Consider the following 20,414-nt stretch of genomic DNA (forward strand, 5'->3'; position numbering starts at 1 on the left):
GAAGAGGCGTGAAGAATTACTGTTAAAATAATTTGCTTCATGTCAGAAAATCTGCCTCACATTGTGTTTATTTTCTCAAATTTTCTTTCTCACTTTCTCCGGACCTCCTTCCCATTCTGTCATTTATTCCCTTCTTTCCCCCTGACTGCTCCTGTCGGCTTCCCACAATCTTCGGTTCTTCGGGCAAACGTTCCTACTTTTTTGCCTTGTTCCCAACAGAATGGGTTCCCAGAAGCCGTTGCTAAGTGATTGGCTTATCAAGCAGATAAACAGCAGACTGTACCCTGGTCTCTACTGGATAAACGCAGAGAAAACACAGTTCAGGATTCCTTGGAAACATGGTTCAAGGCAGGACATTTCTGCAGAAGATACCAAGATATTTGAGGTAGTGTCAATTTGCAATTTGTTCAAAATGTTCATGATTTGCTTTTCTAAAGAATCCTACTGCAATAAAGACTTGTATCCATTAGTTCAATAGGGTAGGGATTACTCACTGTGTAACTGTATAGAATATCTTTATTCAGCAGGGTAAGGATTACTCACTGTGTAACTGTATAGAATCCCTGTTTATTCAGCAGGGTAAGGATTACTCACTGTGTAACTGTATAGAATCCCTGTTTATTCAGCAGGGTAAGGATTACTCACTGTGTAACTGTATAGAATCCCTGTTTATTCAGCAGGGTAAGGATTACTCACTGTGTAACTGTATAGAATCCCTGTTTATTCAGCAGGGTAAGGATTACTCACTGTGTAACTGTATAGAATCCCTGTTTATTCAGCAGGATAAGGATTACACACTGTGTAACTGTATAGAATCCCTGTTTATTCAGCAGGGTAAGGATTACTCACTGTGTAACTGTATAGAATCTCTGTTTATTCAGCAGGGTAAGGATTACTCACTGTGTAACTGTATAGAATCCATGTTTATTCAGCAGGGTAAGGATTACTCACTATAACTGTACAAGAGTAAGAATTCTTGACCTTATTCAAGAGTAAGAATTACTGACTGCGTATCCGTATGGAATCTCTGTTTGTTCAGCAGGGTAAGGATTAATACCTTTTGTACATTCTGCAGGCTTGGGCAATAGCAAGTGGCCGGTACAAACCAGGGATCGACTCTGCTGACCCTTCCATATGGAAGAGAAACTTTCGAAGTGCTTTAAATAGGAAGAGGCAATTCCACAGAGTGGTGGACAGTCGGAACGACTCGGAGAACCCTCATCTGATTTACGAGATCCGGAGTGTTGGTGAGTGGCGAGAATCCCAGATCCCAGTCATAGTGCTCCCTCATGGCTACACTAGTGCTCAGGTCTCTAGAACTGGAACCCACTTAAAACTCTAGTGTCAGAATCATTGCTGATACCTGTTGGGAGAATGAAAAGAGACAGTTCTGGAAACATTCAGAACAGACAGAATCTGTGAGGAAAGAGAGAGAGAGAGAGAAACAGTTAATATTTCAGCTCGATCACCTCTCATGGGATCTGTCAGAATGGGTTCTAGACCTGAAGCTATACTAGAGATGCAGCAAGGTGCAAGTGAATCTGTAAGTGCCTTTGCCGCTGATATGGTACAAACCCTTGGGTTTGTTGAAATCTGCTTGTAAAGTTATAAAGTTAATTCCGTTTCATTGTATTTTGAATCTTCTTTTCCTACAGGCCAGGAGGCAGGTGCAGAGGAGGAAAGTGAGGACATCAGCCCTGCAGCTGACAACACCAGCCCTGGATTCTCCACAAGCTCATCTCCAAACCTGGTACAGCAAGCACATGTTACAATTTATTTAAGACGTAATATAACACCGTTTCCTGCAGGGTTTATGAATGAGGAATGAGCATGCTTAATTCTACATAGAATTTTACAGCACAGACGCAGGCCATTTGGCCCAACCAGCCCATTTTGGTGTTTCTGCTCGATGCCAGCCACCTCCACTCCCTCTTTATCTCCGCCCCATCAACATATCTTTCTATTCCTTTCTCCCTCGTATTTATCCAGCTTCCCCTTAAACCCACCGATACTATTCATCTTCAGCTGCACCCTGTGGAAGTGAGTTCCACATTCTCAACGCTCTCTGGGTAAAGAAGTTTCTCCTGAATTCTCTCTTGGATTGAATTTATTAGTGACTGTCTTATATTGATGACCTTCCACATATTGTGGTCTTGCCCACAAATAGAAACATCTGTGTCTACTACCCTAACAAACCCCTTCGTAATTATAAAGAGGTCACTCAGTTGCCTCTCTTTTCTAGAGGAAAGAGTCCCAGGCAGTCTGATTATTCCCGATCGCACAGTCACCGAGCCCACCTGGAGGCTCCTGTCCCATTCTCGAGTGGGTAGATTTGAGGGTGAAGAACACCGTCAAAAAGTTGATTACCGTTGAAATCTGAGTTGTGTTTTATCTTGTGACCCAATGGTTTGATCTGTAGAATAATCTTCCTACATCTTCCAGCAAAGGACCCTAGAAAACAGCTTGAGCGACATGACGATACTGGACCAACCATCAGGTACATGATGTTGTTTTGCTCCTCTCCTATTTTCAGGCCTTTAATCCTCGCGGGTGCCAAAGTGTGGCTCAGACCTCACCTCGCAAATCACACCCACCGACGAGAGAGCCACTTGCTAGTGGATTTTGACCTTATGCTTCAAGAGCACTGAGGCCAATTCAAGTGCCCAGCCACCACCACCACCCCTCCACCACACATGCACCCAACAGCTAAGTCACAGACCAGAAATGCCAGAATCCAACTCAAGGCCCGCCACACTACACTGGGCAGTCTGCTTGGCAGGGCACCTGACGTGGGTGATATGGTGCACTGTCCCTATTCCTCAGGAATAATTGGTCTGCCTTCCCTCTATTGGTTACAGATGCCCCTACGCCCTTTCTCACAGTGACTCAGTGGGTAGCACTCTCGCCTCGGACTCAGAAGGTCAGAGGGGGGGGTGCAGCTCCCACTCCAGATACTTGAGCACAATAGGGCCTGATTGGTCACTCAGGAGGATTGTGAGTGCGGAGGATGAAAGAATGGGTCTTTAATTTTTGGTTTCCACCCTCTCCCCAAAATGCACTGCCTTAGGATGTCGGGGGTGGGGTTAATGGTGGAGTTGAAGTAGAGGGTCTTGGTGGGGATCAGAAGGGGGGTATCTGGGGAGAAAAACTCTTCCAATTGAAAAGCGCAGCATTGCAAGTTCCGCCTTCAACTAATTAGACTGACTGAGTTAGACTGACGTTCATTCCAGTCTGACTGAGTTTCTAGTTGGCACTCACTTGATCCTCCTTCCAGAGTAATCCAGGCCTTTGACCTCTCTGGCTTTGACTAGTGCCTGTATGTTTCTGTGAGGCACAAGCTGTCCTCACAGAATGGAACAGCCCTATCTGACCAGGAGTCAGTGGATTTGGGAATGGATGTATCAGGGAGTCCAGATGGGGCATTTGTAATTCTATCTGAGAGTTGTCCTCTAGATTGGGAGTCGGGAGGCTATCCCCCAGTAGCCTCACACACCAGTTGGGATGGCATCAAGAGGGGGGTAATCCTGTAAACCAATCTAATATTGTCTCTCCCATCTTAGAGTACCGTGGACAAGGCTCCCTGATGGAGACAGGCATGCCTTTCTGTTCTCCCAACTATTCTCCAGACTACGCTGTGCCTTCAAGCAATCTGAGTCAAACAAATCTCACCGTTGAGCCCCTTCCTGGTGCGAGTGAAGGTGCTGCTTGTGCGCTGCCAACCCCAGTTGGAGATCCCAACACCGTGATGCCAAACGTTGGCGAATTCCAAACACAGATGAAGGAATTCTTTCCGAATGGCGCACTCGGTTAGTTTCAGCTTTCTGACCTTCTGCTCCCTCCTTCTCCCTGTGGCTCTCGGTGTGTATAAAGCCACGGCCACCCCAGCCTTTGAATGTCCGGCAGGGTTCGGATCCGAGACAGTCACGCGTCCGGCTTCCAGATTCCGTGGTTTGTGCCAAGTTGCCTTTTCATTTGATATTTATGCAACTTGCAAGGAGAAAATGCTGGCGTTGCTCTTCAGAAAATACTTCGTTGGCTGAAAACCACTTCGGGAGGTTGTAAAAGGCGCTATAGAAATGCAAGTTCTTTCTTAAACGGCTCGTTGGCTGTACTCCTACGACGCAGAAGATAATGGATTTGAGCCCTGCTCAGAGACGAGATATTTCAGCGCACGACTGAAGTTGGGGGCCAGGGTTGGGAGGTGGGAGAGTGGTGGGAGGGGGTAGGGGTGGGGGAGGGTTCTATTAAATCCCCGTTCACCCTCAGTAAAAAGAACGTTTCACACAATTTGGATGAGGAGCAAGTGCAGCGTCTCTGCCAATTCATCCTTCAACCTAGATCATCAAAAACTAGGTCACCCATCGCACAGTTGTGTGTGGGATCTCACTGTGTGCTCATTGGCTGCTCCAAGGCTACAGCAACACTTCGAAAGTAAGTCATTGACTGTAATGAGCTTTGCAACATCCTGAGAGCTAAAAAAGGTGCTATATAAATGTAAGTCCTTTTTTTTTTGCTGTACAACAGGGAAGAGGAAAGCAACAGCCCTGAATCGCAAACATAGCTTAGCAACACAACATGGCCATTCAGCCCCTCCAGCCTCTCATACCGTTCAATGAGAACATGGCTGATCTGTGACCTAACACCATTGACCCCTCTTTCCTTATTACCTTTAGTTAACAAAAACGTATCAATCTCAAGATTTCAAATTAACATTTGATCTGTCATTTTCGGAAGAGAGTTCCAAACCCCCACCACCCTCTGTGTATAGAAATGTTTCCTAATTTCACTCCTGTGAGATTGGCTCTAATTTGTAGACACTGCCCCCCGCCGGTCCTAGACTCCCCAACCAGCGGAAATAGTTCCTCTCTATCGACCCGGTCAGTTCTTGAAAATATCTTGAAAACATCCCTGAAATTATTCTTTAACCTTCTAGATACAGGGTAGACAATACTAGTTTATAGAACCTCTCCTGGTGATTTAACCCTCGGAATGCAGGAATCATTCTGCTAGGCTGACAGTGAAAGGAGTAATCAGCGATTAATGAGTGCCATAGATGAAGGGGTGTTGAGTGTCAATACTCTCTGGGCTACGGTATGACTAACACTTTATGACGTTAGTGGGGCCACTGGAGGTGTAAATGAGACACATTGACCCAAGGGCTGGGACAAAAAGACTCGCCTTTGCAAACGTTAAATATTCGCACCAAAATTGTGTCTCCACAGTAACCGAGTTTGAAGTGACAGTTTACTATCGAGGCAGGAAGGTGCAGGAGCACATTGTGGGGAACACCAACGGCTTCCGGCTCTTTTACAACTCTGCGTCTCTCTCCCCGCACCTGCAGGACTTCCCGCTCCCGGAGACCGCAGCCACCCTGCTTAGCGACCAACAGCAAATCCATTACACGGACAGACTGTTGGAACGCATGGACCAGGGGCTGATAGTGGAGGTGCAGAACACTAGGATCTGCGCGCAGAGGCTCGGGCGCTGTAAAGGTTTCTGGTCGATGACGGAATATCCTACCAGTTCCGAACCTCAGCAAATTTCCAACAAGGAGTTCACGGTCCTGTACGACCTTCACCAGTTTGTGAGAGGTGAGTGATGGGAACGATAAAACACAGCTCCCAGTTACATAGAGACATCTGCTGCATGCCTGTCACTGTTCAAGTCCCACTTTAGACGTCAGGCTTCTAAGGGACATGCTTTAAGGTATCAGGTAAAAATTAACCCAATTGGGATGATTTTTTTAAATTTAAAAAATCTGGAATATAAAGCTAGTCTCAGTAATGGTGACCGTGAAACTGTCATCAATTGTTGTAAAAACCCATCTGGTTGACGAATGCCCTAAAGGGGAGGAAATCTGCCGTCCTTGCCTGGTCTAGCCTACACGTGACTCCAGAGCCACAGCAATGTGGTTGACTCTTAACTGGCCTAGCAAGCCACTCAGTTCAAGGGCAATTAGGGATGGGCAACAAATGCTGGCCTTGCCAGTGACAGGCACATCCTGTGAATTTTTTTTAAAAGTTGCCTTAGTTTTAAAGAACCTAGTGGCCAGGACCATGAGGTACTCGGAGGCACAGAAAGCGTACATGGGGCAGCCTTGGGGAACCCACGTTGAGCTCTAAAGCCAGACACTGGTATAACTCCTGTTTACTCAAGTGCTGTTTGCTAGAGGCTGATGGGTATTGCAGGTTGTCCACTTCCCTGGTGACGTGGTTAAGTTGTCAGAGTACTGTTAATGTTCTAAAACGTTCTCCACAGAAACAGAAGCCTTCCTGCAGTCTCAGGCTGGCTCTCCAAACTACTCGATTTGGCTCTGCTTGGGGGAGCTCTGGCCGGACCCTGACTTTAAACCCTGGAGTAAGAAGATGATCATGGTGCAGGTAAGGTCAACCTGTGGTAGTGACACAGTAAGGCAAAAAATTCACCTCTTAAATTCCCCCTGGCCCCACCTGCCCCCTGGATACACCCACCCTGAACCTAAGGTATGTCTCCCCCTCTCGCAATCCCATTCCCCAATCCCAGGGAAATCTCTCCCCTTCTCTCAATCCCAGGGAAATCTCTCCTCCTCTTTCAATCCCATTCCCCAATCCCAGGGAAATCTCTCCCCTTCTCTCAATCCCAGGGAAATCTCTCCCCTTCTCTCAATCCCAGGGAAATCTCTCCCCCTCTCTCAATCCCTGGGAAATCTCTCCTCCTCTCTCAATCCCATTCCCCAATCCCAGGGAAATCTCTCCCTCTCTCTCAATCCCATTTCCCAATCCCAGGGAAATCTCTCCCCCTCTCTGAATCCCTGGGAAATCACTCCTCCTCTCTCAATCCCATTCCCCAATCCCAGGGAAATCTCTCCCTCTCTCTCAATCCCTGAGAAATCTCTCCTCCTCTCTCAATCCCATTTCCCAATCCCAGGGAAATCTCTCCCCCTCTCTCAATCCCAGGGAAATCTCTCCCTCTCTCTCAATCCCTGAGAAATCTCTCCTCCTCTCTCAATCCCATTCCCCAATCCCAGGGAAATCTCTCCCTCTCTCTCAATCCCTGAGAAATCTCTCCGCCTCTCTCAATCCCATTTCCCAATCCCAGGGAAATCTCTCCCCTCTCTCTCAATCCCTGGGAAATCTCTCCTCCTCTCTCAATCCCATTCCCCAATCCCAGGGAAGTCTCTACTCCTTTCTCTATCCCATTCCCCAATCCCAGGGAAATCTCTCCCCCTCTCTCGATCCATGGCAGCAGTTTCCTTGCTTTCCAGCTCCTGTACTAAATGGGTTTTCTTCCCTCTTGTTCAGGTGACGCCCATAATCTTCAAATTATTACACGAACTGGCACATGGAGTGGGAGCCTCCTCTCTGCAGAGTGAAAGTATAAACCTGCAGCTCTCTGACCCTCTCTCCTCTTCCAGTTTCCTATCCATACTGGAGCAGTACATGGATGTCGAATAGGCAGGCACTGTTGCTCTCGAGCAGCCTGCCAGCAGTGACCAAGACTGAGTCGGTGGTCGTGAAGCGAGCAATTAATCTTGATGAGTAATGCAGAGAATGCGAGTTCAAATCCCACAGTGGTGGGGGTGAGAAATTGGAATTTTAAAATCGGGAAAGAAATAATCTGTTCCTCACAAAGTTGAACCTGAAGCTATCTATATATTGTAAAAACCGAATTGATTCATTCACGTTTTCATAGAGAAGGAAACCTGTCGCTTATACCTGGTCTGGACGTATATGTGACTCCAGTCCTACACCAATGTGCTTGACCCTTAACTACCCCTTTGAGATGGGTCAATGAGCCCCTCAGTCATATCAAACCACCACCAACAGTTCAAGGTCCACCACCTCCTCGGGGGAACTCAGGATGGGCAGTAAATGCCAGAGAGGGCCACATCCCAAACATGGAATAAACACCCCACAACAACTGATGGTAAACAAAAAAGGAATTGGAAGGGCAAGTGCCGGAAATCTGAGGCAGGAACACATCAGTGACTGTGGAGAGGCCACATCGGTCTGAAGAGCCCCTCCCCCGGGAACGTTAATGTGTAGCCGCGACCTGCCTGCCTTGCTGTGGGAAATCCTGCTCTGGATTGGCTCAGTGCCTGGAGACACGTGTTCAAGAGGTGAAGATGCAAACCCGCCAAGCCAGATAGCTTTTGATTCTAACTGCAGGTGGGATAATGCACTTAGTTTAGTTCTGTGACTCACCTTTGAACCTTTACTTAATGTTGTTTCTAACAAACAGAGCAACAAACTGTAGGGACAGCGCTCTGCTAATGACGTGATTGTATTGCTTTGTTTTAAATCGACCACACATCAGTTAAATAGAAGCTGCTGTAGTTAATTTTCTCCGAATTTTTAAAGGCATCTCAGATTTGTTCTGCACGTTATTTCAACTTGAAAATTTAACTGCGCGTAAAGTTTACACCTGTTGCACTATTGTATAGAAATGATCCACGTTGAACATTTTGAAGCTAGTCTGCTCTCTCTGTTGGCTTCACAACACAGGGTCGCACTTGATTGGGAACATCGCCACTCACTATAAGGTCCTCCGGCTCAGGAGCAACGCCACTGGCGATCTGTCAATGTATTATTGAATTTTGAATTTCCTCAGCTGGTGATTTGATTGATCTCTCTGTCTTCCTTCCTTTGGTTTGCCCCATGGTGAAGCATTCGGCAGGGTCCGCTGGATGTTGGTTTAAACAGAGTTAAATTACATTTGCACTTTCACTGATCTCACAGCTCTGGGGCTGCAGATGATATTCTCAGTCTGTGACCTGGTTCCAAATTACCACCACCCCCTCTTCATCTCACCCTATCAGCATATTCTTCCATTCCTTTCTCCCTCACGTGTTTAACTAGCTTAAATGCACCTAGGCTATTTACCTCAACTAATCCCTGTGGTAGCAAGTTCCACATTCTCGCCACTCTCTTGGGAAAGAGGTGTCTCCTGAGTTCCCTATTGGATTTATGAGTGACTATCATATTTACGATTACCAACTTTGGATATGAGGGAGGTCTTGTGGCGCAGTGGGTAGCGACCCTATCTCTGGACCAGAAGCTCCAGGTTCAAGTCTGACTTCAGGACTTGATGTCCTAGGAAGGTGCGTTCATAACGTGAATTATCAGCCTGTAAATCCTTCCAATACGCTGGATGGCAGGTGGTGAGAGCCGGAGAGTTTCCTGGCTATGGGCCAAGTGCTGGTAAATGGGATTAGGTAGGTAGGTCAGGCGTTTCTCACGTGTCGGTGCAGACTCGATGGGCTGAAGGGCCTCTTCTGCACTGTGATTCTGGTCAGCCATACTGCAGAAGGCAACGGCAAACCACTGCAGTACTTTGCTGAGCATAATCATGGATCAGTTCAATGGAAGTCCATGGTCGCCAACACCCTCTTAAGGCATGGTACCTGAAGGAGGAGGAGGAGGAACGTTGGACTCTTCCACATTTACCTTTTCAAGCATCTCCATCAGGTCACCCCTCAAGTCTTCTCCTTTCTAGAGGAAAGAGCCCCAGCCTGATCAACTTTCACTTTTGAGGTATAACCCCTCAGTTCTGGCATCATCCCTGTAAATCTTTTTTGCACCTTCTCCAGCATCTCTATATAAATCTTTGCAACATGGAGACCAGGACCGCGCAGAGAACACTTTAAGCAAGGTTTCCTACAAGCTTAACATAACCAGGCATTTACACTCACTTTCGACAAATGCTTTGTCTCTTTACAAGCATTACCATTCCCCTTTTGTTTCCATGACATTTTAGCCATTTAATCTCTCCCACCCTCTACGCTATCCCAGACCTTCCCTTTTATCCTTCACCTCCCCCCAAACCCCCTTTCAACAGCGTAAAACCCATCACCTTCTTCAGTCTTGAAGAGTCATAGTCAACGTGAAACATTAACTGTTTCCCCTTCCACAAACGCAGCCAGACCTCGTGAGTATTTCCAGCATTTTTTGTTTCACCTCTCTGCTTTTCAATTCTATTCCACTAGAAATGACCCCAGTGCTTGGTTTGCATTTTTATTTTTTTATTTTTATGATTTTAAATTGTAAAGTATTTTGAAACTAGGAAGTTGGAAAAGTTAGGAATGTTTGCTTTGGGACAGAGAAGGTTAAGAGGTGCCTTAAGATGATGGGGGTTTTCGATCAAGTAGAGAAAAAAATATTCCTTTTGGCAAGTGAGTCGACAAGTAAACATAGATTTAAAATCATTGGAAAAAGATCGAGAGGGTAGATGGGGAGAAAGTTTTTCACTCAGAATTGTCGGGATCTAGAACATTCTATCTGAAGAGGTGGTGGAAGCTGATTCCATAATTTTGAAAGGGAGTTGAACAGGAACTTGAGGATATGGAGTTTACAGGATTACGGACTAAAAGCTGGGGTGTGGGACCAAGCACAATAGCTCTTCCAAAGAGCTAGCACAGGCACAATGGACCAAATGGCCTCCTTCAGTGCTATAAGTTTCTAAGATCCTATTAAGCAGGTTTGAACTGCAGCTTTGCAGACAGTACTTTTCTCTCAGGGGGTGGTGGGGATTAAGGTAAGAGAATACGAATTTATGTCACTAGCACAGAACAGGGAAGTCACTTAACAGCTGACTTTATGGCCCTCTCTCTGGCTGTTTCTGTCTGTCCATCTCTGGGTCTTCCTTCACACCTCTCCACTGGGCAATCAGCCTTGCTTCCTCACCTCTGACATGATCTACTTTTCCTATACCTCACTTCCACCCATAAGCATGGATTCGTCCCATTGTTTCACAGGCCCTTTCGATTAGGATCCTCCATTTTCCATTGTCCTAACAGAATGGGGACGGGGCATTAACTGGACAATGGGGCAAAACTTTTGGTTTCCACTGACCAAATAAAACTCAGTTTTGTTTTTATTATAGGGTCCTGTGGTCTTTTCTGTTTGTATGGATGTGACTGTACAGATAAGCGACCTCAACAACTCTCCCCATTTCATGCACAGAGTCCTCTTTTTTTGGCAAAATCAGGTGTTTCCATCTTTATTTTCTTTAGTGAAGAATTACCTGACAGAATCTATTCCTGCAGTAGGGGGTGGGGCAGAACAAGGGGATATAACTTTCAAATTAGAGCTAAGCTGTTCAGGGGACTGATGTCAGGAAGCACAGGGTAGGTGAAAAACTGGAACTGTCTCCCCCAAAAAACTTGAGCCTGGGGTGTGGTCAACTGAAAATTTCAAAACCGAGATTGATAAGATGTTTTACAAAAGTGAAGTACTGAGGATACTGGAATTTAGGAAGACAAAATGCTGAAAAACAAATCATCAGGTCTGACAGCATCTGTGGAGAGAGAAACAGAGTTAATGTTTCAGGTTGTTGACCTTTCGTCAGGTCTGTAGCCCTCTCTCGATAGATTTTTGTTGGGCGAAGGTATTAAGGATTACAGAACCAAGGCAGGTAGATGGAGTTAAGATACAGATCAGCCATGTTGTAATTCAATAGCAGAACAGGCTCCAGAGAGACTGAATGGCCTCCTGTCATATTGCAAAGCCAAATTCCTTCAATGTCGCTTTCAGGTCAAAATCCTGGAACTCCCTCCCTAATAGTATTGCGGGTGTACCTACACCACATGGACCATGGCAGCTCACCACCACCTTCTCAAGGGCAATTAGGAATGGGCAATAAATGCTGGCTTGGCCAGCGATGCCTGGCATCCCGTGAAATAATTTTAAAATGGGTACGTTGTTTAAATCGAGTAGAGTACAGAACCCAGGCTATATCTGCCGGACTCCTAGATTTTATTTGCATGGGTATGTGTAGGAATGCTGCAGATATGGAGAGATAGACTGATGACATGAAAAAGAAGATAAAGTAAATCCAAGTTTTTATATTCTGAAATGGCACTCCCACAGACCAGGTGCTACACACTTAATGACAAGGGGTGATGCTCTCCCTTCTTTGTTTGACAATATACTACATTAAAGACCAGTACAAGAACTAGGGGACACAGGTTTAAGGTTTTGGTCAAGAGATATGGTGGGGGATATCAAGAAAACCGGAACTCACTGCCCATTGGGTGGCGGGGGCTGTGGTGTTCAATGATTTGAAAAGGAAATTGGAAGGGCACTTGAGAGAAATAAAATTACAGGGCTATGGGGATAGAGCGGGGGTAATGGGACTGATTGGATTGCTCTTCAGAGAGCCGACATGATCTTTTGATGGGCCAAATGGCCTCCCTTTGTGCTGTAGTGACTCACCTGAAAGCCCACATGACTTTCTCCAGCAGCCGACACCCCAGACAGTGGCAGCTCCTCACCACATGGTCCCAAGTAGTCGTCGTGCATGCCCAGATGATGGGCTATTTGACTCGGGGGGTGGGGGGGAGGAGGTGGGGGGGAGGAGGTGGGGGGGAGGAGGTGGGGGGGAGGAGGTGGGGGGGTTAGAGGGGCGGGTGGTGCCACACCTCGAACCTGCATTGGAGCACATTTTCCAGCAGGTGGCCACTGGATAGAAGTAGGAACCCCCTGTCGATAAACACCCCTGTCCCCAGCCCCTGACAATAGCCAAAGCCACGGCTGTCCTCACCGCTAATTTGGAATAAATAACCACAAACTCAGGCAGGGGTGGAGGGAGGAGGAACTAAAAATCGATACAGATGCTGTCTCGTGCCTTCTGTCCATTTTTTTTTAAAAGAGACAAGCACTTCTGTTCTGTAACAATCTGATTTTTATTTATACAATATTCTCAATAACAGGCAGATAAATACAATATTAGCACGGCTGATGGAGCACAGGGGGCTATCCACATAAACTGAACACCTCCCCCCCCCACCCATCCCAGTGATAACAGGCCCATTAAACATCTCAGTTCTGGGTGGGCATGACTGTACAAGTGGGACAGGGATGCAAACTTTCTCTTTTGGACAGGGATGCAAACTTTTACAATGATTTCATTTTGCCTGATTTTAGCAAAGAGTGAAGCCACTCTGAAGGAGTCACCCTGTTTATAATTGTTCGTTCCTTTTCTTTTATGGCGACTGACCTTAGTCTTGGTGGCCAGTTGAGCCAAATCAGCATCACTGCTGCTTCCCCCATCCCCTCCCCAGCGATTTATTTAGTCAAGGAGCTGTGGTTTCTGAGGCTGTCGGTCATGTTGGTGAAAGGGACACATAGGAAGGATAACGGTTAAAAACTCAAGAATACAACCTATCTGCTATAGCTCAGCAAATCCTAACATCGATGTGTTCCTCATTTCAGCTGTGCTAATACTGTTAATAGTTTTCTTTTTTTTTTAATTCAGGGTGGGAGGTGCAGAACGCTAGGGCGGGCCCCTCAACTGCGAATATAAACAGCTGAAATAAATTAGTTGGTTTACAAAACAGCTTGTCCAATTTCGAGGCAGTGAGCTCATTTTTTTTTAAACTAAAAAAAAAAGTTTTTGATGAGATACTGTAATTTGACAAGAGGGACCCCATTGCCTCCTTTTAAATGTGCATTCTTTATTATCTAGTATTTAAAAAGGCCAGCAAAACCCCAAATATCAATATATATATACTCCTTGGGTCAGTGAAACCTGCCTTGGTTCCACAGACATACACAGACAGACACACACACCATCTCATTCGTCAAACAACCTCCTTTCAACGCATACACACTGGCAAATCCATTCAGAAATATAGACAACACCAAACAACAGTCAAAGGCTGGGAACACAATGCTCTCATCACACTGAACCTCTCATCCCGCCCTCCCCTCCCCAAATCCACCCCCCCCCCTCCTTGAAATAACAGTACGTACAAGATACAGCTCCAGCTTAAATCTTAAACCCAGCCCCCTATCACATTGCCAGTAACGGCATAAAGCAGGTCACACATACAAGATGACTGTACTTCTTTGTACCTTTGAGCTAGAGACTTTCTCTACAGAAACTAAAGCAAATTACAGCAACAAACAGAGTCAGGTGTGGCAATAGGCCATGGGGTGCGCAACCAGGTTGGGACACAATAGGCTAGTTGCCTGAGTTAATCAAGTATTCTATAACATGATTGGCAGCAGATTTGAGGGGACGGGGAGGTGGGGCTGGGCAGTGGATGGTACATGGTTACTGACTAAAAGCACAAAAATTAAAAACAGCAGAAAACACACTGTTGCCTAGATTTCTCCCCAAAAAAAGGAGAGGAGGCTTTCGCCACCTCCTGATTGCCCAAGCGTACAATATAATATCTGGGTTCAAAATTTAAAAAAGTTTTTTTTTTGTTTCAAAAACAATTGCCAGAAACAGAAAATTTAAGGCATTCTTTCAGGACGATCGTCACAAAAGTGTCCCCCAACTCTCTGTTGTGGGCGAGACCCGTTGCTTTGGGGCGCAGAACTCGTCAGAAACTCTTCTGCCTTGCACTTGCCGTTCGCAAATGGTTCTGGGAGAGAAAATGGGAGGGGCTTGGGGGAAGGTGAGGGGGGGCTATAACAAAGTGGACATGTGTGATTAGGAGGTCCCGTAATACAGAATAAAACAGCCCTTCCCTTCTCCTAGAGTCAACACTAACTTTACAACAGTGATTTGCGGTGGATAAAAGCGTTTGGCTGCTGACGCCTCGAGGGCCATCAGCTCCAGTTATCTGGTGGATGACGAATGTAAGTACATTGGCATAAAAAGGTGAAAGTGCCTAGAGGCTGCAATTTAGGGACAGCGGCCACCAGTACAATCCCTATCCCTTCCCTAATTAAAATGCGCAAATGAAAATACTTAATCGACTCTCCTCTGCCATTTTTCCAATGTTGAACTATACACATATATATACTTTTTTTAAAAAAAGAGTAAAGAATAGCATAGACATCAACAGGAAAAATTATTCCTCTCTGATACATTGCCTTCTCTCAGAATGGCTGACCGTGTAATATTATTTATTACCACTTAAAAGACAGTGCAGCTGTATGGAATTCACTGACCTACAAAAAAACTTCATGCATGAAGAAAATGGGAGGGGAGGGGGCAAGGGGGAGGAGGAGGAGGAGGAGGAGGAAGAGAAAAACGAACAAAAATCAACAGGACACGAGAAGAAATGAGAAAGCTTGCCAGTGGCTCCTATCTTATATACAGCGATCAGGAGATACAGTAAACAGTTTTTAAAAGGTTCTTTTTTTTTCCATTACTTTCCAAGTATGTTCTGTTTCCCTCCCCTCCCCCCCACCCCCACTCCCTCCCCAGCCCTCAGCATTTCATTAAAAGTGTCCCAAGTTTCTTATATCTAATTCAGGATCATCAGGCACTGCCACAATGAGATAAACCCAGGAACGTCAGAATGACTTTCTAAAGTTTTCTTTTTTAAAAAAAAGTCTTCACACTTATTAAAATGAAAATAAAAGGAGAGGTGCGCAAAATTACTGAATTCTGGTAAATAATAAAAACTGTCTCTCATTCCCATTTACGTCTGTGCTGACGTTTTTCCGTGTTTTTCTAACTTCCCGGCCTCCTTCCCGTTGCTCTGGCGGCCTCCTTCCTCCGGTCTCTTGCTGTGCCTCCGCGCATACTTGTATTTCTCCACGTAAGCTTTCACCAGGTTGGCAACTTTGACGGGGTTGATTTCACCACTTTTGCTGTGGCAGATCTGGAGTGGAGAGAGGTGACACGAGTTTGGATCAGGGATGATGCACTGGGTAAGCAGGAAGACCTGGACAACATTCAGGCTTGGGCAGATAAGTGGCAAGTAACATTCGCGCCACACAAGTGTCAAGCAACGACCATCTCCAACAAGAGAGAATCTAACCACCTCCCCATGGGGTTCAATGGCATTACCATTGCCGATTCCCCCCGCTATCAACATCCTGGGGATTACCGTTGACCAGGAACTGAACTGGACTAGCCACAAAATACTGTGGCTACAAGAGCAGGTCAGAGGCTGGGAATTCTGCAGCCCGTAACTCATTTCCTGACTCCCCAAAGCCTGCCCACTATCTACAAGGCACAAGTCAGGAGTGTGATGGAATGCTCTCCACTTGCCTGGATGAGTGCAGCTCCTACAACACTGAAGAAGCTGGACACCATCCAGGACAAAGCAACCCGCTTGATTGGCACCCCATCCACCATCTTAAAACATACACACCCTCCACCACCGGTGAACAGTGGCAGCAATGTGTACCATCTACAAGATGCAATGCAGCAACTCTTGAGTGTTGTTGGGGCTGCACTCATCCAGGCAAATGGGGAGTATTCCATCACACTCCTGACTTGTGCCTTGGAGATGGTGGACAGGCTTTGGGGAGTCAGGAGGTGAGTTACTCACCACAGAATTTCCAGCCTCTGACCTTCTCTTGTAGCCACAATATTTATATGGTTATCTAGTTCAGTTTCTGGTCAATGGTAACCCCCCCAGGATGTTGACAGTGGGGAGGTTCAGCGGTGGTAATAAAATAGTATCATCAGCTACACTATCACATCAGCACATTAGTATCAAAACACTATAGAGGATAAGAGGAAAATCACACTCAGGATAAAAGGTTTCAAATATTGTGTCAAGGCACTTTTTGTGTATTCTTCTCAATTCATCAATTCAGTGTGGAACTGAGTCACATAGAGCAAGAAGCTCTCAGGCTCGATTTGCAATAAGTGATAAGTTAGCTGGGACAGTCGTAAATGATAAGTAGTTTTGGTTCCCAGGGGTTAGAGCATATGAACACACGAACGAGAAGGGGTAGGACACTCTGCCCCTCGAGCCTGCTCTGCCATTCGATAAGATCATGGCTAATCTGATTGTAACCTCAATTCTAAATTCCCACCTACCCCCGATAACCTTTCACCCCCTTGCTTATCAAGAATCTATCTACCTCTGCCTTAAAAATATTTAAGGGAGAGAAAATCTTTTTTAAAACAAAACATCAGCCTGGATTCCTACACGGGACCCTTTCTGGGAAACTGCACGTTTGACAGCACTGGAAGTGTCTCTAGATGACCGAAGAAGTTGAATAGGCCTTGTGACACTCACTGAATAGACACTTGCAACCAAAGTGGATTGCTGAGTACTGAAGAGATCCTAGTGTTCATGGAACTGAACTCCAGCAACAGGCAGTACCTTTAGGGTATGAGTAAACAGACAGGAGGACAAAGCGACCCATTACAAACTAGAGTCCAACAAAGCAACTACTTCAATTAGAACTATAGAAAAGTTACAGCACAGAAGGAGGCCATTCGGCCCATCTTGTCCATGCCAGCCCGAGGACACCCAGGTGCCCTTTCTAATCCCACCTTCCTGCACCCGGCCCATAGCCCTGCAGCTTACAGCATTTTAGGTGCAGATCCAGGTACTTTTTAAAAGAGTTTAAAGTTTCTGCCTCTACCACCAACTTGGGCAGCGAATTTCAGATGCTCACTACCCTCTGTGTAAAAAAGTTCTTCCTCATGTCCCCCCTACACCTTCTGCCATTTATCTTGAATCTATGTCCTCTGGTTCTAGAATTCTCCATCAAGGGAAACAATTTTATCTTGTCCACTCTATCTATTCCCCTCATAATTTTGTACACCTCAATCAAGTCACCTCTCAGCCTTCTTTGTTCCAGGGAAAATAACCCCAACCTATCCGATCTCTCCTCGTAGCGACACTTTTCTAACCCTGGCAACATTGTTGTAAACCTCCTCTGCACTCTCTCCAGAGCTATAACGTCCTACCTGTAATGAGACCAGAACTGCACACAATACTCCAGTTGCGGCCTCACCAGTGTTTTATTCTATTATAGTACTTAAGCCAAGAGAATGAGAATGATAAGTTTTGGATTCAGTTGGGGGTGTCATATCTCTCACAACTTTGCATTGCTCCACAAAACAGCTAACTTGGGAAAGCTGAGAAGCGATTACCTTATGTACAGCTTTGCGAAGAATATCTTTGTAATCGTCCTTGTTGATCTCCTTCCTCTGGTAGAAGGGTTTGATGGCCAGTTTTACCTCCTCCACCGCGCGCTCCTGTGTGTGCAGCTTCTTCAGGTACTGTGAGCAGAGGAGCAACAGGGATCAATGTACACCCTCTCAAAATTGGGAAACCCTTTAGGCATGAGCACAGGCTGGTTAAGCACTGGCCGACTATAATATATAATATAACATGCATATGTATACACATACGCACTTCAGCCCTGGATCCATTTAAAAAACAATTATTGGGAGGGAAAAGGTGAAACAGGAAGTCTAGGCCAGTGCTTTTAATCTTAGTCATCTTGTGGGAAAGAGGATCCAGTGAGGATGAGACATTCAATGTTTTGCAGATGATATACAGGGAGGAGTGGTGGGGGCAGGGAAACCAGAGAGGAAGGGATAGAGAATGGGAGAGGGAGAGAGAATGGGGAATAAAGAAGACAAGAGGAGGTGGGGAGAGAGTGAGGGATGGAGGAAGGAAAAAGTAGATTGGATTTATATTCCGTGGAGGTGAGAAGAATGAGAGGTGATCGCATTGAAAGGTATGAAATTATTAAGACGATGAGAGGCTGTTTCCCCTGGTTGGAGAATCTAGAATTCAGTGTCATAGCCTCAGGATAAGGGGCTGGCCATTTAGGGCTGAGATCAAGAGAAATTTCTTCACTCAGGTGGTTACGAACATTTGGAATTTTTTACCCCAGAGAGCTGTGGATACTCAGCCATCGAGAATATTCAAGACTGAGACTCGAAGGAAATCAAGAAACATGGGGATAGGGTGGGAAGTGCAGCTAAAGTTGATAATCAGCCAAAAGATATTTAATAGCGGCACAGGCTCGAGGGGCCACTTAGCCTAGTCCCTGCTGCTATTTCAATGTTCTTATGACCTGTTGGTTAATCCTGTGTTGAAAACGATGCACACATTTTGGGGGGGGAGGGCAGTAATTCAGTACATCTGGCGAAGCCTTGTGAATAAAGGCTGCAGTTTACTCAGGTCACAGGGTTTCTCCTGAAATTGGCCACAAATTGTTTTGTCGTTGTGCTAATCCCACTTGGGGAGTGGTGAGCTGTACCTGGAGTTGAGGGTGTGAGGCTGTCTGAGAGATGGGATCAGCACTGACAATCCCCTCTCCCTCCTTCTCGTAGGCTTGTATCAAAAGGAAAAAGGATAGGATTCTTCCAGTGTGCGATGAACACGGTGGGGGGGGTGTTTTTGTTGCAGGTCATTCGAGAGGCTTACCCTGTCGCTATCCATGTTGCCGTCTGTGCTGGTGGCCCCTTCCACCTTGGCAGTCTCAGTGCTCTCCAACATGCTGTACAGCTTCCCGCAGCTGGCGGCTGGGACCTGAGCCGCCGATCCTGACAGTGAGGGTGGTCCTGCTGAGCAGCCCAACATCGACAAGGAGCCCTGACGGAGAAACTTGGGTGCGGGCTGGCTGGCCGGGAGGTGGGCAGAGAGACTGGTCGGCACTGGTGGTGCGGGGGGCTTCGTCTGACTGAGAATCTGTAGGGTAACAGATCAGTTATCAAGTATTGGTGTGTGCTTTGTACTTTATTAAAGTTTCTCCAACACGAGAAATCACAAAATTGCAATGTCACAATATTCAGTGTCTGCACAAGGCACATTTTATAGAATCACACAGCACAAGAGGCCATTCAGCCCAGCTTGTCTGTGTTGGCTCTGAAAGAAGTATCCAATTAGTCCCACTCCAGCTCTGCTCTTTCCCCATAACCCTGCAAATTTAACATATCATCAATATAGGAACTAAAGTTTCACGTTAATGTGCTTCGAAGTCAGCCAAATATATTACTGGTGTAACGCGCTTAATACATGATCATCTATGACTACGGCCGCTACTTTCACCAGCGACTAGACCTGTAATGACTGATCACATAAAGCACAAGGGTGGGTGGAAGGTGGCAATCACTTGCTATTCCATGCAAAGGAGTTCCACCTGAGCTTAGCTGTTCCACCTAACCAAATGCAGCTTAGGCACAATAACAGAGAGCTGAGGAAACACTCACGCAGGCACATGTGCACACGGACAGGCACACAGAAACACAAAGTTTCCAGTCAGGTGCTTAACTGTAGTGAGCTTTGATTGCTGCTGTGGCCATAGCTGAAGAAAGACGCAGTAGTGCGTGTATGCGGAACGGCCACCGTCAACTGAGTTCAGAACTAACTGCTACTATACTGGATGGAGGACAATAATAATTTGAAGATAAATATCATTTGTGCTGTGAGTTGGCTACAGTACCTGAGTGATTGCTTGAATAGAATCTTGGGCTTTTGCTCGGTTGGCTTCCTCCATCTTGAACAGCAGTGCAGTAACTTAAAATCAAAACACAAAGGAAATGTTCAAAATTATATTCACAAGACACAAACGCCAGTCTCAGGACTCAACAACCAGCAGGTGTACTGATAAATGCAGAGGCCACAGCAATATATAACTGTACTCACAAGCTTCCAGGAGTTTGGTGGCTGTTCTGTGCAGAGTGCTGGGGTTTGGGCATATCTACCACCTTTTCCTTGTTCCTCCTCCTACACTTGAGTTCCCAATAGGGATGCACTGAGCAGGGAGCAG

At 46.0% G+C, this 20,414-nt stretch overlaps 2 protein-coding genes across 9 annotated transcripts in view; one reads left to right on the plus strand and one right to left on the minus strand.

Annotated features, from left to right (window-relative positions):
* irf3 (interferon regulatory factor 3) overlaps window positions 1-8,588 on the plus strand; it is a 63,547-nt gene extending 54,959 nt beyond the window's left edge. For all 4 annotated transcript variants that reach the window (XM_078531849.1, XM_078531850.1, XM_078531847.1 and 1 more), the window contains 8 exons: window positions 220-385; window positions 1,076-1,247; window positions 1,656-1,750; window positions 2,443-2,497; window positions 3,561-3,806; window positions 5,223-5,591; window positions 6,259-6,380; window positions 7,281-8,588. In XM_078531849.1, coding sequence (XP_078387975.1) covers window positions 221-385; window positions 1,076-1,247; window positions 1,656-1,750; window positions 2,443-2,497; window positions 3,561-3,806; window positions 5,223-5,591; window positions 6,259-6,380; window positions 7,281-7,433 — 1,377 coding nt within the window. In that variant the 5' untranslated portion in view covers window position 220 and the 3' untranslated portion in view covers window positions 7,434-8,588. The remainder of the gene's footprint in view (window positions 1-219; window positions 386-1,075; window positions 1,248-1,655; window positions 1,751-2,442; window positions 2,498-3,560; window positions 3,807-5,222; window positions 5,592-6,258; window positions 6,381-7,280) is intronic.
* Window positions 8,589-12,631: 4,043 nt separating this feature from the next.
* The window catches only part of scaf1 (SR-related CTD-associated factor 1), a 34,338-nt gene continuing 26,555 nt past the window's right edge, over window positions 12,632-20,414 (minus strand). For all 5 annotated transcript variants that reach the window (XM_078531840.1, XM_078531837.1, XM_078531841.1 and 2 more), the window contains exons 9-12: window positions 20,088-20,161; window positions 19,070-19,333; window positions 17,782-17,910; window positions 12,632-15,541 (exon numbers count right to left, since the gene is read on the minus strand). In XM_078531840.1, coding sequence (XP_078387966.1) covers window positions 15,359-15,541; window positions 17,782-17,910; window positions 19,070-19,333; window positions 20,088-20,161 — 650 coding nt within the window. In that variant the 3' untranslated portion in view covers window positions 12,632-15,358. The remainder of the gene's footprint in view (window positions 15,542-17,781; window positions 17,911-19,069; window positions 19,334-20,087; window positions 20,162-20,414) is intronic.

This window comes from Cetorhinus maximus, chromosome 29 (genome assembly GCF_964194155.1).
Source record: "Cetorhinus maximus chromosome 29, sCetMax3.hap1.1, whole genome shotgun sequence".
In the NCBI taxonomy this organism is placed as follows: domain Eukaryota; kingdom Metazoa; phylum Chordata; class Chondrichthyes; order Lamniformes; family Cetorhinidae; genus Cetorhinus; species Cetorhinus maximus.